We start from the raw sequence: 16,074 nt of genomic DNA on the forward strand, positions 1-16,074 counted from the left end.
GGAGGAGTGGTGTTTGAATGGCATTTGGGGTTGGTGTAGCAACCCCCAATGGAACCCAACATTCTGTGGCCCCAGAACGAGGTAAGGGGCCAGAAAGGGGGTAGTGATAGAAAGAAGGAGCATGGGCCTGAGGGGAAGTAGATGTGGGGGCTGAAAAGTGACTTCATGGGAAGCAGCAGCCAAAGAGAGGGAATTGAATAAGATAGGTAGGAATGAGGCGGTACAAAGTGCCATCAAGTCACAGCTGATTTATGGCAACCCTGTAGGGTTTTCAAGGTGAAAGACAAACAGGTGATTTGCCATTGCCTGACTCTGTAATAGCAACGCTTGATTTGTTGTTGATTTCCATGTACTAACCAGGACCAACCCCACTTAGCTTCCAAGATCTGATGAGATCAGGCTAATCTTAGCCATTCAGGTCATGGCATGTTCCTATTCTTATAGTATAATCTAAAGAATATGGAAGAATGCATTTGATTCCTAATGTTTTTGGGATTGCAAACATGCCATAGCCAGCTTTCAGTTTACATCTGGTTAATTCTGTTGAATTCAAGACAACCATGTTCATGAATTTTTAGCAAAGTTGGGATAAAATAACCACTAAGTACTGAACTCTTTGGAGCTTCAGTTATCTCTTTATTGAATTAGCAGCAAAGTAGGTGAAAGATTTTGGTGTGAAGGTTATTAACTTAAGTCGGCTTTTAATGTGAAAAATATAAATAAAATTAGTGGTATGCTTGTCCAGATTGTGCCAGTACTTTCCACTGCTTTATTTTCCCCTGATTTCAACCTTGTAGCCTCCAGTGTTTCTTTGCTGACCTTGAAAAGGCTCTTTGACAATAACTGTGGAAACTGACAGATTACTTAATTGGTTGTAGCAAGTGTTGGTCTAAATATGGATCTCTTGCCAGGGTCTCAAACTGTAATCCTGTTGGCTTTCTGGGGCTCAGTATTTCTTTTCCTTTTTTACCTGCTGTTTCAAGTTTCTACTGTCCCCTCATTGGTTTTCAGTTAATGGCCCATGCTATACTTTTGATTCAGTAGTATTGTATGAATTTATGTAGAAACTGACCTTCTCTTTAGATCGGCTTTTAGAATTAAAAGATTATGAAGGAAATGATGGAAGCATACAAGAATACAAGCGAGTAGCAGAGAGCTGGACTAGATGGACTCTGGTCTGATCCAGCTGGCTTGTTCTTATGTTCTTAAGAAATATGTGGTTGCTGGGTAGAGAATCTTTTATTACCATCCAGGTTTCATAGCACAAAGCTTCTACTACATTCCATTAGTGAACCTTTTTAGAAGGTACAAATAAAGTGTGTGGAATGGAGATGATCTTTTGTCTTTCAAGTTTCCCTCCATCCTGAAGAATATGGTCCTTACTTAGCGAATCTTTCAATAGGAATCAGGCGTGGGGTTCATGCATTGGTTATGCAGGAATCATCCATAACCAATCTGTGGATTCTTAAATTAATGAATTGGGGCTATTTAGACAGAAGTAAGATTTTCCTGAAAATTTTGGGGGGGGGACCCCCCTCCCCAACTTGCAGAAAAAAGTGTAAATTAAAAGGGGGTTGCTACAACTCTTCATAGACCACAGCTGCTGATTCTACCCCATCACTGTCTATCAGCCTATCTAGACGAAGCGTGACATCTGCAACCTTCACACAAGGCAGGCAAGTCACCATGCAGTCATCATGCCTCTCACAAAGCTGAATTTGTCTTGTAGTCTTGGTTATGAAAGATCCCTGACCCAGTGAGAATCCTGAACTGAATGGCTCTGTATAGAAGCTGTGGTGGCGGGTGAGGTATTTTTGTTGCCATCACTGCTACAGAGTAGGCTATAAGGAACAGCTTTAATCTGTGTTCAGCTGGCTTGTTGGCAATGTTCTTCAACCAGCAATCCTTTGGTTTAATAAACCAAAGGACTGACTGCGTTTGACCCAGTGGGAAAGGACACCAAAATACAATCTTGCCATTTGTTTATGCCACTGCTCCATTTCTGGAGAGGCTGTAAACCACACTGAGCCTGTTCTAAGAGGAAAAGTGGTGTAGAAATCCAATAAACAAATATATAAATAATGTGGTCTCTCATAGAATCTTTGTCGCAACAGCAGTAAAATTCTCCAGAGCAGGCAGGAAACATTCCTAACTGATGGTCTACTGGTATGGTCTACTGATATATTAAGGTTTCCCAGGCCTAGATTTTAGTCCTAAAGGGCTTGGTTCTTCTATTTGCATGCAGCCAGATATAACATGATGTGCCACAGAGACCATGAAGTTTCAAGTTGCATTGACAAGATGGTCTTGGTGTGATGGTTGAAATTCCCTAGAATAATCAGCTTGTAGTCTTCAATGCCAGCTCTGACAGTGCAGAAGGTGGGATAGGGGCATTATATCTGGTATCCTTATTCTGTTTTCAGTGTTGAAGTTGGGGGTCTACTTGATTGTCTGTTAGGCAATCCCTTAACTTCAAGTTCCTGTCATTACAACTAATGGAGGAAATGACATTCTGGTATGCCAGAATGACTTCTCTGCTCATTTCACACACTTTAATGCAATCTTCCTTGGTCTTAGATGATCCAGCCAAACTGGTATGTACAAGATTAAATTCTGAATGGAAGTCTCTCCCCATTTCCTGATTCTTTGTTGAGCAGCAATTTAGGACCTGATGGGCTGCTGGAACTGGCAACCCATCACTTCAGGCGGAGAAATACATTGGAAGAGGGAATAGCATGAAGATGTCTAATACAACCTATTAGTATAGCCTGTTTTCCACCCACATAAGTATCTTCTCTAAATTATATACTTCCAGCTTCGACTGGTCTGTTCTGTATACATACTGTATACATAGATCAGCATGCAGCTGTCACCCTGAACCTCATGGCTAAATCCCTTCTCACATAGAGGACACAGGTCTCTAGTATCTTGCACACAAATCCACAAACAAAAAATGTTCTACATGTTTCCATTGAAGGGACATATCAAATAAAAGTTGGTAGTTATTTTATGGGCAATGCTCCATTCTTGGATTCCCAACCCAAAAGTTAGATTTTGGGTTGCAGGGATTTCAGTGGCCACGACAGTTCCTAATTTCTCTTTTCAGCTCTGGTTACTGTGGCAGCAGGAATAAGAATACTTGCAGGTTGCTAGAATGAAAGTGGAATTAAATTCCAGTCCTGACATCATAGAGAGCATTCCTTTAGTGTTTATAGTATGTTATTATTAGTTTGCTTACAACTGTCTAAGAAACCAGGCCTCTTTTCAGATGCTGGGCCAGTAACATGCTTGGTAGAGGCATAGAACAGTTTTTCGCTTCTCCATTATTTCCATAATGGAGAACTGGATCTCCTCAAAGATCTAACCATACAGTGTTCTCCTCAAAGATCTAACCATACAGTCACCTGTGTGGTACAAGCTCTTTGTTTTTTGAGCATGAACAGTTACACAAATGGTGTGCAATTGTACTTTTTATTATGTTATGCTGAAGAGTGGGTATGTTTTCAGTCCTGTGTGCTCTATGGGGAAGTCCAGGAGTTCCATAATGTGCTCTATGGGGAAGTCCAGGAGTCCAGGAGTTGCCTGACTTGGGTGAAGTTGTGATAATTTGTAAACAAGATTCCAAACTTATGGTGTCCAATAGAGGAAAACTGGTAGAATTATAAATAAAATGAAAACAAGAGAATACAGTAAGTCAATAGATTCTGAGATCATTAAAGACATATTCAAGAAATCTGGTTACAGTCAAGGTTGGGACATTTTGCTCTGAAGAGATTATGAAGAGTGAGCTTTTTAAGTGAGAGTAGAGATTTGTGTGGAGGATAGAGGCTTGTAAGATAAAGGGGATAGAGAGAACTTCTTCCATAATATTAGAACCAGGTATCTGATGAAGTTGATGATCAGTAGAAGCTCCATGTCTGGGGGAGGTAAACCTCACACAAGGCAGCTATCCTGTTAGTTTACCCTCCAAGACCAGTAGCTGGCCAGTGTGTGAAACAGGACACTGGACTGAATTGACCACTGATCTGATCCAGGAGGGTACCTCATGCTCCCTTTGTCCCATTGATTTCAGTGTGTATGTGTGAGAGTGCTTAACTCTCCCATTGAATTCAGAGAGGCATGAAAATATTTAATGTTCTCTAATTTTAATATTTTTACATGTTTCATATTGTTAAACTTGGGTTTAAATGGTTTCTGATCCCTTCTTACTGTTCCTTATCTTGCTGCTTATTTTATTGTTAATTTCATTGTGGACCAACTTGGTCAACATGTCTTGAATGGCAATATAGAAAAGGAAGTAAATATTTAGCATCCAATGTATCTGGCATATACATATTAGGTGAATTTACAGTACTGGAAATCATTATTAGAAGTAAAACTACCTCAGGATTATTGCCTGAGAACTGCTTGTTGTTCAGTTTTGTTTGCAGACTATGATCACTACATGATTGATCCTTTTTATGAAATGCAGTCCATACAGCCAACACTAGTGGTTTCAGAGTACATTTGTGTAGTCATTCAGAGTTGGAGATATATTGAGCTAAAATATTTTGTTTTACTTTTCAGAGGCCCAGAAAATATAATAAATGATTGCAAACTACTTTTTGTAGAGGAAATATACAAGATTGAAAAGCCGGGAGCATATCCTCTGACATTTGCAGATGGAGAGTTCAAAAGTAGGCTTTTTTATATTATGTGAAAGAATGTGTCTATACTTAAGATATACCCCTCTTCTTCCCACTGGAGGCTGAAGTGGCTTTTGAAAAGCAGAATGTAATTTAGGCAGATTCTCCCTGGGCCAAAAACAATGGTGTGAAAACAGTGTAAAATGGCTTAAAACAGCGTAAAAGGGTTTACTTGTTTTCATAGCGTTTTCACACTGCTGTTTTTGGCCCACGTGGATTCCTCCTTAGATAAAACGAAAGCTCTGTTCCAACTCTTGGGCTGGTACTGTATCCACTGGGCCCTCTTATTCAGCTCTGGGGATTGTGAGCCAAGAGCCGAGAGTTCTTTGACTTATGCTTCTGGCCACATGCAGGCTAACCACTTGCAATAGAGGAAGAACATAAGCTCTTCATGTTGTGGTAAATTACATTTTGTTTAAATGACATTAAAAAAATCTTTGTGTGAAAAATTTGGAGAACTATTTTTTGTCCTCCATAGCCTTATGTAAAATGAATTTGTGATGTCAGCTAACCCTCTTTACATTTTTCTTCAAATGTTGTTAAGCTTTATTTTTCTCCTAATTCCTTGTCTGGTCTATTCTCCTCATTATCACAAGAAGCATTATTTGTATAAATCACTGGCGTAATGCCCATTGGGCAAGGTGGGCAGCTGCCCAGGGCATCACCTTGTGGGGGGCATCAAAATGCTGGGTTCGTTTTTGGGTATTTTTAGTGGTTTTCCATTTTTGGCCTGCAGGGGGCGCAGTTTTTAGGCTAGCACAGGGGTAGGGAACCTGCGGCTCTCCAGTGGTGGGGGGGGGGGGGGGTGGGGGGGGGGGGGGGTGGGGGGGGGGGGGGGTGGGGGGGGGGGGGGGTGGGGGGGGGGGGGGGTGGGGGGGGGGGGGGGTGGGGGGGGGGGGGGGTGGGGGGGGGGGGGGGTGGGGGGGGGGGGGGGTGGGGGGGGGGGGGGGTGGGGGGGGGGGGGGGTGGGGGGGGGGGGGGGTGGGGGGGGGGGGGGGTGGGGGGGGGGGGGGGTGGGGGGGGGGGGGGGTGGGGGGGGGGGGGGGTGGGGGGGGGGGGGGGTGGGGGGGGGGGGGGGTGGGGGGGGGGGGGGGTGGGGGGGGGGGGGGGTGGGGGGGGGGGGGGGTGGGGGGGGGGGGGGGTGGGGGGGGGGGGGGGTGGGGGGGGGGGGGGGTGGGGGGGGGGGGGGGTGGGGGGGGGGGGGGGTGGGGGGGGGGGGGGGTGGGGGGGGGGGGGGGTGGGGGGGGGGGGGGGTGGGGGGGGGGGGGGGTGGGGGGGGGGGGGGGTGGGGGGGGGGGGGGGTGGGGGGGGGGGGGGGTGGGGGGGGGGGGGGGTGGGGGGGGGGGGGGGTGGGGGGGGGGGGGGGTGGGGGGGGGGGGGGGTGGGGGGGGGGGGGGGTGGGGGGGGGGGGGGGTGGGGGGGGGGGGGGGTGGGGGGGGGGGGGGGTGGGGGGGGGGGGGGGTGGGGGGGGGGGGGGGTGGGGGGGGGGGGGGGTGGGGGGGGGGGGGGGTGGGGGGGGGGGGGGGTGGGGGGGGGGGGGGGTGGGGGGGGGGGGGGGTGGGGGGGGGGGGGGGTGGGGGGGGGGGGGGGTGGGGGGGGGGGGGGGTGGGGGGGGGGGGGGGTGGGGGGGGGGGGGGGTGGGGGGGGGGGGGGGTGGGGGGGGGGGGGGGTGGGGGGGGGGGGGGGTGGGGGGGGGGGGGGGTGGGGGGGGGGGGGGGTGGGGGGGGGGGGGGGTGGGGGGGGGGGGGGGTGGGGGGGGGGGGGGGTGGGGGGGGGGGGGGGTGGGGGGGGGGGGGGGTGGGGGGGGGGGGGGGTGGGGGGGGGGGGGGGTGGGGGGGGGGGGGGGTGGGGGGGGGGGGGGGTGGGGGGGGGGGGGGGTGGGGGGGGGGGGGGGTGGGGGGGGGGGGGGGTGGGGGGGGGGGGGGGTGGGGGGGGGGGGGGGTGGGGGGGGGGGGGGGTGGGGGGGGGGGGGGGTGGGGGGGGGGGGGGGTGGGGGGGGGGGGGGGTGGGGGGGGGGGGGGGTGGGGGGGGGGGGGGGTGGGGGGGGGGGGGGGTGGGGGGGGGGGGGGGTGGGGGGGGGGGGGGGTGGGGGGGGGGGGGGGTGGGGGGGGGGGGGGGTGGGGGGGGGGGGGGGTGGGGGGGGGGGGGGGTGGGGGGGGGGGGGGGTGGGGGGGGGGGGGGGTGGGGGGGGGGGGGGGTGGGGGGGGGGGGGGGTGGGGGGGGGGGGGGGTGGGGGGGGGGGGGGGTGGGGGGGGGGGGGGGTGGGGGGGGGGGGGGGTGGGGGGGGGGGGGGGTGGGGGGGGGGGGGGGTGGGGGGGGGGGGGGGTGGGGGGGGGGGGGGGTGGGGGGGGGGGGGGGTGGGGGGGGGGGGGGGTGGGGGGGGGGGGGGGTGGGGGGGGGGGGGGGTGGGGGGGGGGGGGGGTGGGGGGGGGGGGGGGTGGGGGGGGGGGGGGGTGGGGGGGGGGGGGGGTGGGGGGGGGGGGGGGTGGGGGGGGGGGGGGGTGGGGGGGGGGGGGGGTGGGGGGGGGGGGGGGTGGGGGGGGGGGGGGGTGGGGGGGGGGGGGGGTGGGGGGGGGGGGGGGTGGGGGGGGGGGGGGGTGGGGGGGGGGGGGGGTGGGGGGGGGGGGGGGTGGGGGGGGGGGGGGGTGGGGGGGGGGGGGGGTGGGGGGGGGGGGGGGTGGGGGGGGGGGGGGGTGGGGGGGGGGGGGGGTGGGGGGGGGGGGGGGTGGGGGGGGGGGGGGGTGGGGGGGGGGGGGGGTGGGGGGGGGGGGGGGTGGGGGGGGGGGGGGGTGGGGGGGGGGGGGGGTGGGGGGGGGGGGGGGTGGGGGGGGGGGGGGGTGGGGGGGGGGGGGGGTGGGGGGGGGGGGGGGTGGGGGGGGGGGGGGGTGGGGGGGGGGGGGGGTGGGGGGGGGGGGGGGTGGGGGGGGGGGGGGGTGGGGGGGGGGGGGGGTGGGGGGGGGGGGGGGTGGGGGGGGGGGGGGGTGGGGGGGGGGGGGGGTGGGGGGGGGGGGGGGTGGGGGGGGGGGGGGGTGGGGGGGGGGGGGGGTGGGGGGGGGGGGGGGTGGGGGGGGGGGGGGGTGGGGGGGGGGGGGGGTGGGGGGGGGGGGGGGTGGGGGGGGGGGGGGGTGGGGGGGGGGGGGGGTGGGGGGGGGGGGGGGTGGGGGGGGGGGGGGGTGGGGGGGGGGGGGGGTGGGGGGGGGGGGGGGTGGGGGGGGGGGGGGGTGGGGGGGGGGGGGGGTGGGGGGGGGGGGGGGTGGGGGGGGGGGGGGGTGGGGGGGGGGGGGGGTGGGGGGGGGGGGGGGTGGGGGGGGGGGGGGGTGGGGGGGGGGGGGGGTGGGGGGGGGGGGGGGTGGGGGGGGGGGGGGGTGGGGGGGGGGGGGGGTGGGGGGGGGGGGGGGTGGGGGGGGGGGGGGGTGGGGGGGGGGGGGGGTGGGGGGGGGGGGGGGTGGGGGGGGGGGGGGGTGGGGGGGGGGGGGGGTGGGGGGGGGGGGGGGTGGGGGGGGGGGGGGGTGGGGGGGGGGGGGGGTGGGGGGGGGGGGGGGTGGGGGGGGGGGGGGGTGGGGGGGGGGGGGGGTGGGGGGGGGGGGGGGTGGGGGGGGGGGGGGGTGGGGGGGGGGGGGGGTGGGGGGGGGGGGGGGTGGGGGGGGGGGGGGGTGGGGGGGGGGGGGGGTGGGGGGGGGGGGGGGTGGGGGGGGGGGGGGGTGGGGGGGGGGGGGGGTGGGGGGGGGGGGGGGTGGGGGGGGGGGGGGGTGGGGGGGGGGGGGGGTGGGGGGGGGGGGGGGTGGGGGGGGGGGGGGGTGGGGGGGGGGGGGGGTGGGGGGGGGGGGGGGTGGGGGGGGGGGGGGGTGGGGGGGGGGGGGGGTGGGGGGGGGGGGGGGTGGGGGGGGGGGGGGGTGGGGGGGGGGGGGGGTGGGGGGGGGGGGGGGTGGGGGGGGGGGGGGGTGGGGGGGGGGGGGGGTGGGGGGGGGGGGGGGTGGGGGGGGGGGGGGGTGGGGGGGGGGGGGGGTGGGGGGGGGGGGGGGTGGGGGGGGGGGGGGGTGGGGGGGGGGGGGGGTGGGGGGGGGGGGGGGTGGGGGGGGGGGGGGGTGGGGGGGGGGGGGGGTGGGGGGGGGGGGGGGTGGGGGGGGGGGGGGGTGGGGGGGGGGGGGGGTGGGGGGGGGGGGGGGTGGGGGGGGGGGGGGGTGGGGGGGGGGGGGGGTGGGGGGGGGGGGGGGTGGGGGGGGGGGGGGGTGGGGGGGGGGGGGGGTGGGGGGGGGGGGGGGTGGGGGGGGGGGGGGGTGGGGGGGGGGGGGGGTGGGGGGGGGGGGGGGTGGGGGGGGGGGGGGGTGGGGGGGGGGGGGGGTGGGGGGGGGGGGGGGTGGGGGGGGGGGGGGGTGGGGGGGGGGGGGGGTGGGGGGGGGGGGGGGTGGGGGGGGGGGGGGGTGGGGGGGGGGGGGGGTGGGGGGGGGGGGGGGTGGGGGGGGGGGGGGGTGGGGGGGGGGGGGGGTGGGGGGGGGGGGGGGTGGGGGGGGGGGGGGGTGGGGGGGGGGGGGGGTGGGGGGGGGGGGGGGTGGGGGGGGGGGGGGGTGGGGGGGGGGGGGGGTGGGGGGGGGGGGGGGTGGGGGGGGGGGGGGGTGGGGGGGGGGGGGGGTGGGGGGGGGGGGGGGTGGGGGGGGGGGGGGGTGGGGGGGGGGGGGGGTGGGGGGGGGGGGGGGTGGGGGGGGGGGGGGGTGGGGGGGGGGGGGGGTGGGGGGGGGGGGGGGTGGGGGGGGGGGGGGGTGGGGGGGGGGGGGGGTGGGGGGGGGGGGGGGTGGGGGGGGGGGGGGGTGGGGGGGGGGGGGGGTGGGGGGGGGGGGGGGTGGGGGGGGGGGGGGGTGGGGGGGGGGGGGGGTGGGGGGGGGGGGGGGTGGGGGGGGGGGGGGGTGGGGGGGGGGGGGGGTGGGGGGGGGGGGGGGTGGGGGGGGGGGGGGGTGGGGGGGGGGGGGGGTGGGGGGGGGGGGGGGTGGGGGGGGGGGGGGGTGGGGGGGGGGGGGGGTGGGGGGGGGGGGGGGTGGGGGGGGGGGGGGGTGGGGGGGGGGGGGGGTGGGGGGGGGGGGGGGTGGGGGGGGGGGGGGGTGGGGGGGGGGGGGGGTGGGGGGGGGGGGGGGTGGGGGGGGGGGGGGGTGGGGGGGGGGGGGGGTGGGGGGGGGGGGGGGTGGGGGGGGGGGGGGGTGGGGGGGGGGGGGGGTGGGGGGGGGGGGGGGTGGGGGGGGGGGGGGGTGGGGGGGGGGGGGGGTGGGGGGGGGGGGGGGTGGGGGGGGGGGGGGGTGGGGGGGGGGGGGGGTGGGGGGGGGGGGGGGTGGGGGGGGGGGGGGGTGGGGGGGGGGGGGGGTGGGGGGGGGGGGGGGTGGGGGGGGGGGGGGGTGGGGGGGGGGGGGGGTGGGGGGGGGGGGGGGTGGGGGGGGGGGGGGGTGGGGGGGGGGGGGGGTGGGGGGGGGGGGGGGTGGGGGGGGGGGGGGGTGGGGGGGGGGGGGGGTGGGGGGGGGGGGGGGTGGGGGGGGGGGGGGGTGGGGGGGGGGGGGGGTGGGGGGGGGGGGGGGTGGGGGGGGGGGGGGGTGGGGGGGGGGGGGGGTGGGGGGGGGGGGGGGTGGGGGGGGGGGGGGGTGGGGGGGGGGGGGGGTGGGGGGGGGGGGGGGTGGGGGGGGGGGGGGGTGGGGGGGGGGGGGGGTGGGGGGGGGGGGGGGTGGGGGGGGGGGGGGGTGGGGGGGGGGGGGGGTGGGGGGGGGGGGGGGTGGGGGGGGGGGGGGGTGGGGGGGGGGGGGGGTGGGGGGGGGGGGGGGTGGGGGGGGGGGGGGGTGGGGGGGGGGGGGGGTGGGGGGGGGGGGGGGTGGGGGGGGGGGGGGGTGGGGGGGGGGGGGGGTGGGGGGGGGGGGGGGTGGGGGGGGGGGGGGGTGGGGGGGGGGGGGGGTGGGGGGGGGGGGGGGTGGGGGGGGGGGGGGGTGGGGGGGGGGGGGGGTGGGGGGGGGGGGGGGTGGGGGGGGGGGGGGGTGGGGGGGGGGGGGGGTGGGGGGGGGGGGGGGTGGGGGGGGGGGGGGGTGGGGGGGGGGGGGGGTGGGGGGGGGGGGGGGTGGGGGGGGGGGGGGGTGGGGGGGGGGGGGGGTGGGGGGGGGGGGGGGTGGGGGGGGGGGGGGGTGGGGGGGGGGGGGGGTGGGGGGGGGGGGGGGTGGGGGGGGGGGGGGGTGGGGGGGGGGGGGGGTGGGGGGGGGGGGGGGTGGGGGGGGGGGGGGGTGGGGGGGGGGGGGGGTGGGGGGGGGGGGGGGTGGGGGGGGGGGGGGGTGGGGGGGGGGGGGGGTGGGGGGGGGGGGGGGTGGGGGGGGGGGGGGGTGGGGGGGGGGGGGGGTGGGGGGGGGGGGGGGTGGGGGGGGGGGGGGGTGGGGGGGGGGGGGGGTGGGGGGGGGGGGGGGTGGGGGGGGGGGGGGGTGGGGGGGGGGGGGGGTGGGGGGGGGGGGGGGTGGGGGGGGGGGGGGGTGGGGGGGGGGGGGGGTGGGGGGGGGGGGGGGTGGGGGGGGGGGGGGGTGGGGGGGGGGGGGGGTGGGGGGGGGGGGGGGTGGGGGGGGGGGGGGGTGGGGGGGGGGGGGGGTGGGGGGGGGGGGGGGTGGGGGGGGGGGGGGGTGGGGGGGGGGGGGGGTGGGGGGGGGGGGGGGTGGGGGGGGGGGGGGGTGGGGGGGGGGGGGGGTGGGGGGGGGGGGGGGTGGGGGGGGGGGGGGGTGGGGGGGGGGGGGGGTGGGGGGGGGGGGGGGTGGGGGGGGGGGGGGGTGGGGGGGGGGGGGGGTGGGGGGGGGGGGGGGTGGGGGGGGGGGGGGGTGGGGGGGGGGGGGGGTGGGGGGGGGGGGGGGTGGGGGGGGGGGGGGGTGGGGGGGGGGGGGGGTGGGGGGGGGGGGGGGTGGGGGGGGGGGGGGGTGGGGGGGGGGGGGGGTGGGGGGGGGGGGGGGTGGGGGGGGGGGGGGGTGGGGGGGGGGGGGGGTGGGGGGGGGGGGGGGTGGGGGGGGGGGGGGGTGGGGGGGGGGGGGGGTGGGGGGGGGGGGGGGTGGGGGGGGGGGGGGGTGGGGGGGGGGGGGGGTGGGGGGGGGGGGGGGTGGGGGGGGGGGGGGGTGGGGGGGGGGGGGGGTGGGGGGGGGGGGGGGTGGGGGGGGGGGGGGGTGGGGGGGGGGGGGGGTGGGGGGGGGGGGGGGTGGGGGGGGGGGGGGGTGGGGGGGGGGGGGGGTGGGGGGGGGGGGGGGTGGGGGGGGGGGGGGGTGGGGGGGGGGGGGGGTGGGGGGGGGGGGGGGTGGGGGGGGGGGGGGGTGGGGGGGGGGGGGGGTGGGGGGGGGGGGGGGTGGGGGGGGGGGGGGGTGGGGGGGGGGGGGGGTGGGGGGGGGGGGGGGTGGGGGGGGGGGGGGGTGGGGGGGGGGGGGGGTGGGGGGGGGGGGGGGTGGGGGGGGGGGGGGGTGGGGGGGGGGGGGGGTGGGGGGGGGGGGGGGTGGGGGGGGGGGGGGGTGGGGGGGGGGGGGGGTGGGGGGGGGGGGGGGTGGGGGGGGGGGGGGGTGGGGGGGGGGGGGGGTGGGGGGGGGGGGGGGTGGGGGGGGGGGGGGGTGGGGGGGGGGGGGGGTGGGGGGGGGGGGGGGTGGGGGGGGGGGGGGGTGGGGGGGGGGGGGGGTGGGGGGGGGGGGGGGTGGGGGGGGGGGGGGGTGGGGGGGGGGGGGGGTGGGGGGGGGGGGGGGTGGGGGGGGGGGGGGGTGGGGGGGGGGGGGGGTGGGGGGGGGGGGGGGTGGGGGGGGGGGGGGGTGGGGGGGGGGGGGGGTGGGGGGGGGGGGGGGTGGGGGGGGGGGGGGGTGGGGGGGGGGGGGGGTGGGGGGGGGGGGGGGTGGGGGGGGGGGGGGGTGGGGGGGGGGGGGGGTGGGGGGGGGGGGGGGTGGGGGGGGGGGGGGGTGGGGGGGGGGGGGGGTGGGGGGGGGGGGGGGTGGGGGGGGGGGGGGGTGGGGGGGGGGGGGGGTGGGGGGGGGGGGGGGTGGGGGGGGGGGGGGGTGGGGGGGGGGGGGGGTGGGGGGGGGGGGGGGTGGGGGGGGGGGGGGGTGGGGGGGGGGGGGGGTGGGGGGGGGGGGGGGTGGGGGGGGGGGGGGGTGGGGGGGGGGGGGGGTGGGGGGGGGGGGGGGTGGGGGGGGGGGGGGGTGGGGGGGGGGGGGGGTGGGGGGGGGGGGGGGTGGGGGGGGGGGGGGGTGGGGGGGGGGGGGGGTGGGGGGGGGGGGGGGTGGGGGGGGGGGGGGGTGGGGGGGGGGGGGGGTGGGGGGGGGGGGGGGTGGGGGGGGGGGGGGGTGGGGGGGGGGGGGGGTGGGGGGGGGGGGGGGTGGGGGGGGGGGGGGGTGGGGGGGGGGGGGGGTGGGGGGGGGGGGGGGTGGGGGGGGGGGGGGGTGGGGGGGGGGGGGGGTGGGGGGGGGGGGGGGTGGGGGGGGGGGGGGGTGGGGGGGGGGGGGGGTGGGGGGGGGGGGGGGTGGGGGGGGGGGGGGGTGGGGGGGGGGGGGGGTGGGGGGGGGGGGGGGTGGGGGGGGGGGGGGGTGGGGGGGGGGGGGGGTGGGGGGGGGGGGGGGTGGGGGGGGGGGGGGGTGGGGGGGGGGGGGGGTGGGGGGGGGGGGGGGTGGGGGGGGGGGGGGGTGGGGGGGGGGGGGGGTGGGGGGGGGGGGGGGTGGGGGGGGGGGGGGGTGGGGGGGGGGGGGGGTGGGGGGGGGGGGGGGTGGGGGGGGGGGGGGGTGGGGGGGGGGGGGGGTGGGGGGGGGGGGGGGTGGGGGGGGGGGGGGGTGGGGGGGGGGGGGGGTGGGGGGGGGGGGGGGTGGGGGGGGGGGGGGGTGGGGGGGGGGGGGGGTGGGGGGGGGGGGGGGTGGGGGGGGGGGGGGGTGGGGGGGGGGGGGGGTGGGGGGGGGGGGGGGTGGGGGGGGGGGGGGGTGGGGGGGGGGGGGGGTGGGGGGGGGGGGGGGTGGGGGGGGGGGGGGGTGGGGGGGGGGGGGGGTGGGGGGGGGGGGGGGTGGGGGGGGGGGGGGGTGGGGGGGGGGGGGGGTGGGGGGGGGGGGGGGTGGGGGGGGGGGGGGGTGGGGGGGGGGGGGGGTGGGGGGGGGGGGGGGTGGGGGGGGGGGGGGGTGGGGGGGGGGGGGGGTGGGGGGGGGGGGGGGTGGGGGGGGGGGGGGGTGGGGGGGGGGGGGGGTGGGGGGGGGGGGGGGTGGGGGGGGGGGGGGGTGGGGGGGGGGGGGGGTGGGGGGGGGGGGGGGTGGGGGGGGGGGGGGGTGGGGGGGGGGGGGGGTGGGGGGGGGGGGGGGTGGGGGGGGGGGGGGGTGGGGGGGGGGGGGGGTGGGGGGGGGGGGGGGTGGGGGGGGGGGGGGGTGGGGGGGGGGGGGGGTGGGGGGGGGGGGGGGTGGGGGGGGGGGGGGGTGGGGGGGGGGGGGGGTGGGGGGGGGGGGGGGTGGGGGGGGGGGGGGGTGGGGGGGGGGGGGGGTGGGGGGGGGGGGGGGTGGGGGGGGGGGGGGGTGGGGGGGGGGGGGGGTGGGGGGGGGGGGGGGTGGGGGGGGGGGGGGGTGGGGGGGGGGGGGGGTGGGGGGGGGGGGGGGTGGGGGGGGGGGGGGGTGGGGGGGGGGGGGGGTGGGGGGGGGGGGGGGTGGGGGGGGGGGGGGGTGGGGGGGGGGGGGGGTGGGGGGGGGGGGGGGTGGGGGGGGGGGGGGGTGGGGGGGGGGGGGGGTGGGGGGGGGGGGGGGTGGGGGGGGGGGGGGGTGGGGGGGGGGGGGGGTGGGGGGGGGGGGGGGTGGGGGGGGGGGGGGGTGGGGGGGGGGGGGGGTGGGGGGGGGGGGGGGTGGGGGGGGGGGGGGGTGGGGGGGGGGGGGGGTGGGGGGGGGGGGGGGTGGGGGGGGGGGGGGGTGGGGGGGGGGGGGGGTGGGGGGGGGGGGGGGTGGGGGGGGGGGGGGGTGGGGGGGGGGGGGGGTGGGGGGGGGGGGGGGTGGGGGGGGGGGGGGGTGGGGGGGGGGGGGGGTGGGGGGGGGGGGGGGTGGGGGGGGGGGGGGGTGGGGGGGGGGGGGGGTGGGGGGGGGGGGGGGTGGGGGGGGGGGGGGGTGGGGGGGGGGGGGGGTGGGGGGGGGGGGGGGTGGGGGGGGGGGGGGGTGGGGGGGGGGGGGGGTGGGGGGGGGGGGGGGTGGGGGGGGGGGGGGGTGGGGGGGGGGGGGGGTGGGGGGGGGGGGGGGTGGGGGGGGGGGGGGGTGGGGGGGGGGGGGGGTGGGGGGGGGGGGGGGTGGGGGGGGGGGGGGGTGGGGGGGGGGGGGGGTGGGGGGGGGGGGGGGTGGGGGGGGGGGGGGGTGGGGGGGGGGGGGGGTGGGGGGGGGGGGGGGTGGGGGGGGGGGGGGGTGGGGGGGGGGGGGGGTGGGGGGGGGGGGGGGTGGGGGGGGGGGGGGGTGGGGGGGGGGGGGGGTGGGGGGGGGGGGGGGTGGGGGGGGGGGGGGGTGGGGGGGGGGGGGGGTGGGGGGGGGGGGGGGTGGGGGGGGGGGGGGGTGGGGGGGGGGGGGGGTGGGGGGGGGGGGGGGTGGGGGGGGGGGGGGGTGGGGGGGGGGGGGGGTGGGGGGGGGGGGGGGTGGGGGGGGGGGGGGGTGGGGGGGGGGGGGGGTGGGGGGGGGGGGGGGTGGGGGGGGGGGGGGGTGGGGGGGGGGGGGGGTGGGGGGGGGGGGGGGTGGGGGGGGGGGGGGGTGGGGGGGGGGGGGGGTGGGGGGGGGGGGGGGTGGGGGGGGGGGGGGGTGGGGGGGGGGGGGGGTGGGGGGGGGGGGGAACCTGCGGCTCTCTAGATGTTCAGGAACTACAATTCCCATCAGCCTCTGTCAGCATGGCCAATTGGCCATGCTGGTAGGGGCTGATGGGAATTGTAGTTCCTGAACATCTGGAGAGCCGCAGGTTCCCTACCCCTGCTCTAGGCCATGTTGGGTCATCTTCTTTTCCCTACCGCCTTCAACTTTTCCTAGCGTTATTGTCTTTCCCAGTGATGTTTGTCTTCTCATAATGTAACCAAATTACTATAGCCTCAGCTTAGTCATGTTTGATCTTCAGTCCGCTTATTTGGTTTTTTGGGTGGCCCACTATATTTGTAACACCCTTTTCCAACACTACATTTCAAAGTAATCTTTTTTCCAGTTTAGGAAATAAGGCATGAATTAACTTGATCTTGGTTGCCAGTGACACTTCCTTACACTTAAAGATCTTTTCTGGTTCCTTCATGGCTGCCCTTTCCTAGTATGCTTCCTGATTTCTTGGTTGCGGCACCCTTTTGGTTGATTATGGAGCCAAGGAAAGGTGACTTAATTACTTGAATTGTTAGAGTTTGCTACTTAAAAAACAGGAACTATACAAACTTTCCCACACAACTAGTCTTCAT

General features: G+C 73.6%; 1 protein-coding gene across 1 annotated transcript in view; it reads left to right on the forward strand.

Annotated features, from left to right (window-relative positions):
- Positions 1-16,001, forward strand: part of LOC125437011 (E3 ubiquitin-protein ligase UHRF2-like) — a 63,743-nt gene extending 47,742 nt beyond the window's left edge. The window contains exons 5-6 of the mRNA XM_048504382.1: positions 4,567-4,676; positions 15,988-16,001. Coding sequence (XP_048360339.1) covers positions 4,567-4,676; positions 15,988-16,001 — 124 coding nt within the window. The remainder of the gene's footprint in view (positions 1-4,566; positions 4,677-15,987) is intronic.
- Positions 16,002-16,074: the final 73 nt, after the last annotated feature.

Source organism: Sphaerodactylus townsendi, linkage group LG07 (assembly GCF_021028975.2).
Source record: "Sphaerodactylus townsendi isolate TG3544 linkage group LG07, MPM_Stown_v2.3, whole genome shotgun sequence".
NCBI lineage: Eukaryota > Metazoa > Chordata > Lepidosauria > Squamata > Sphaerodactylidae > Sphaerodactylus > Sphaerodactylus townsendi.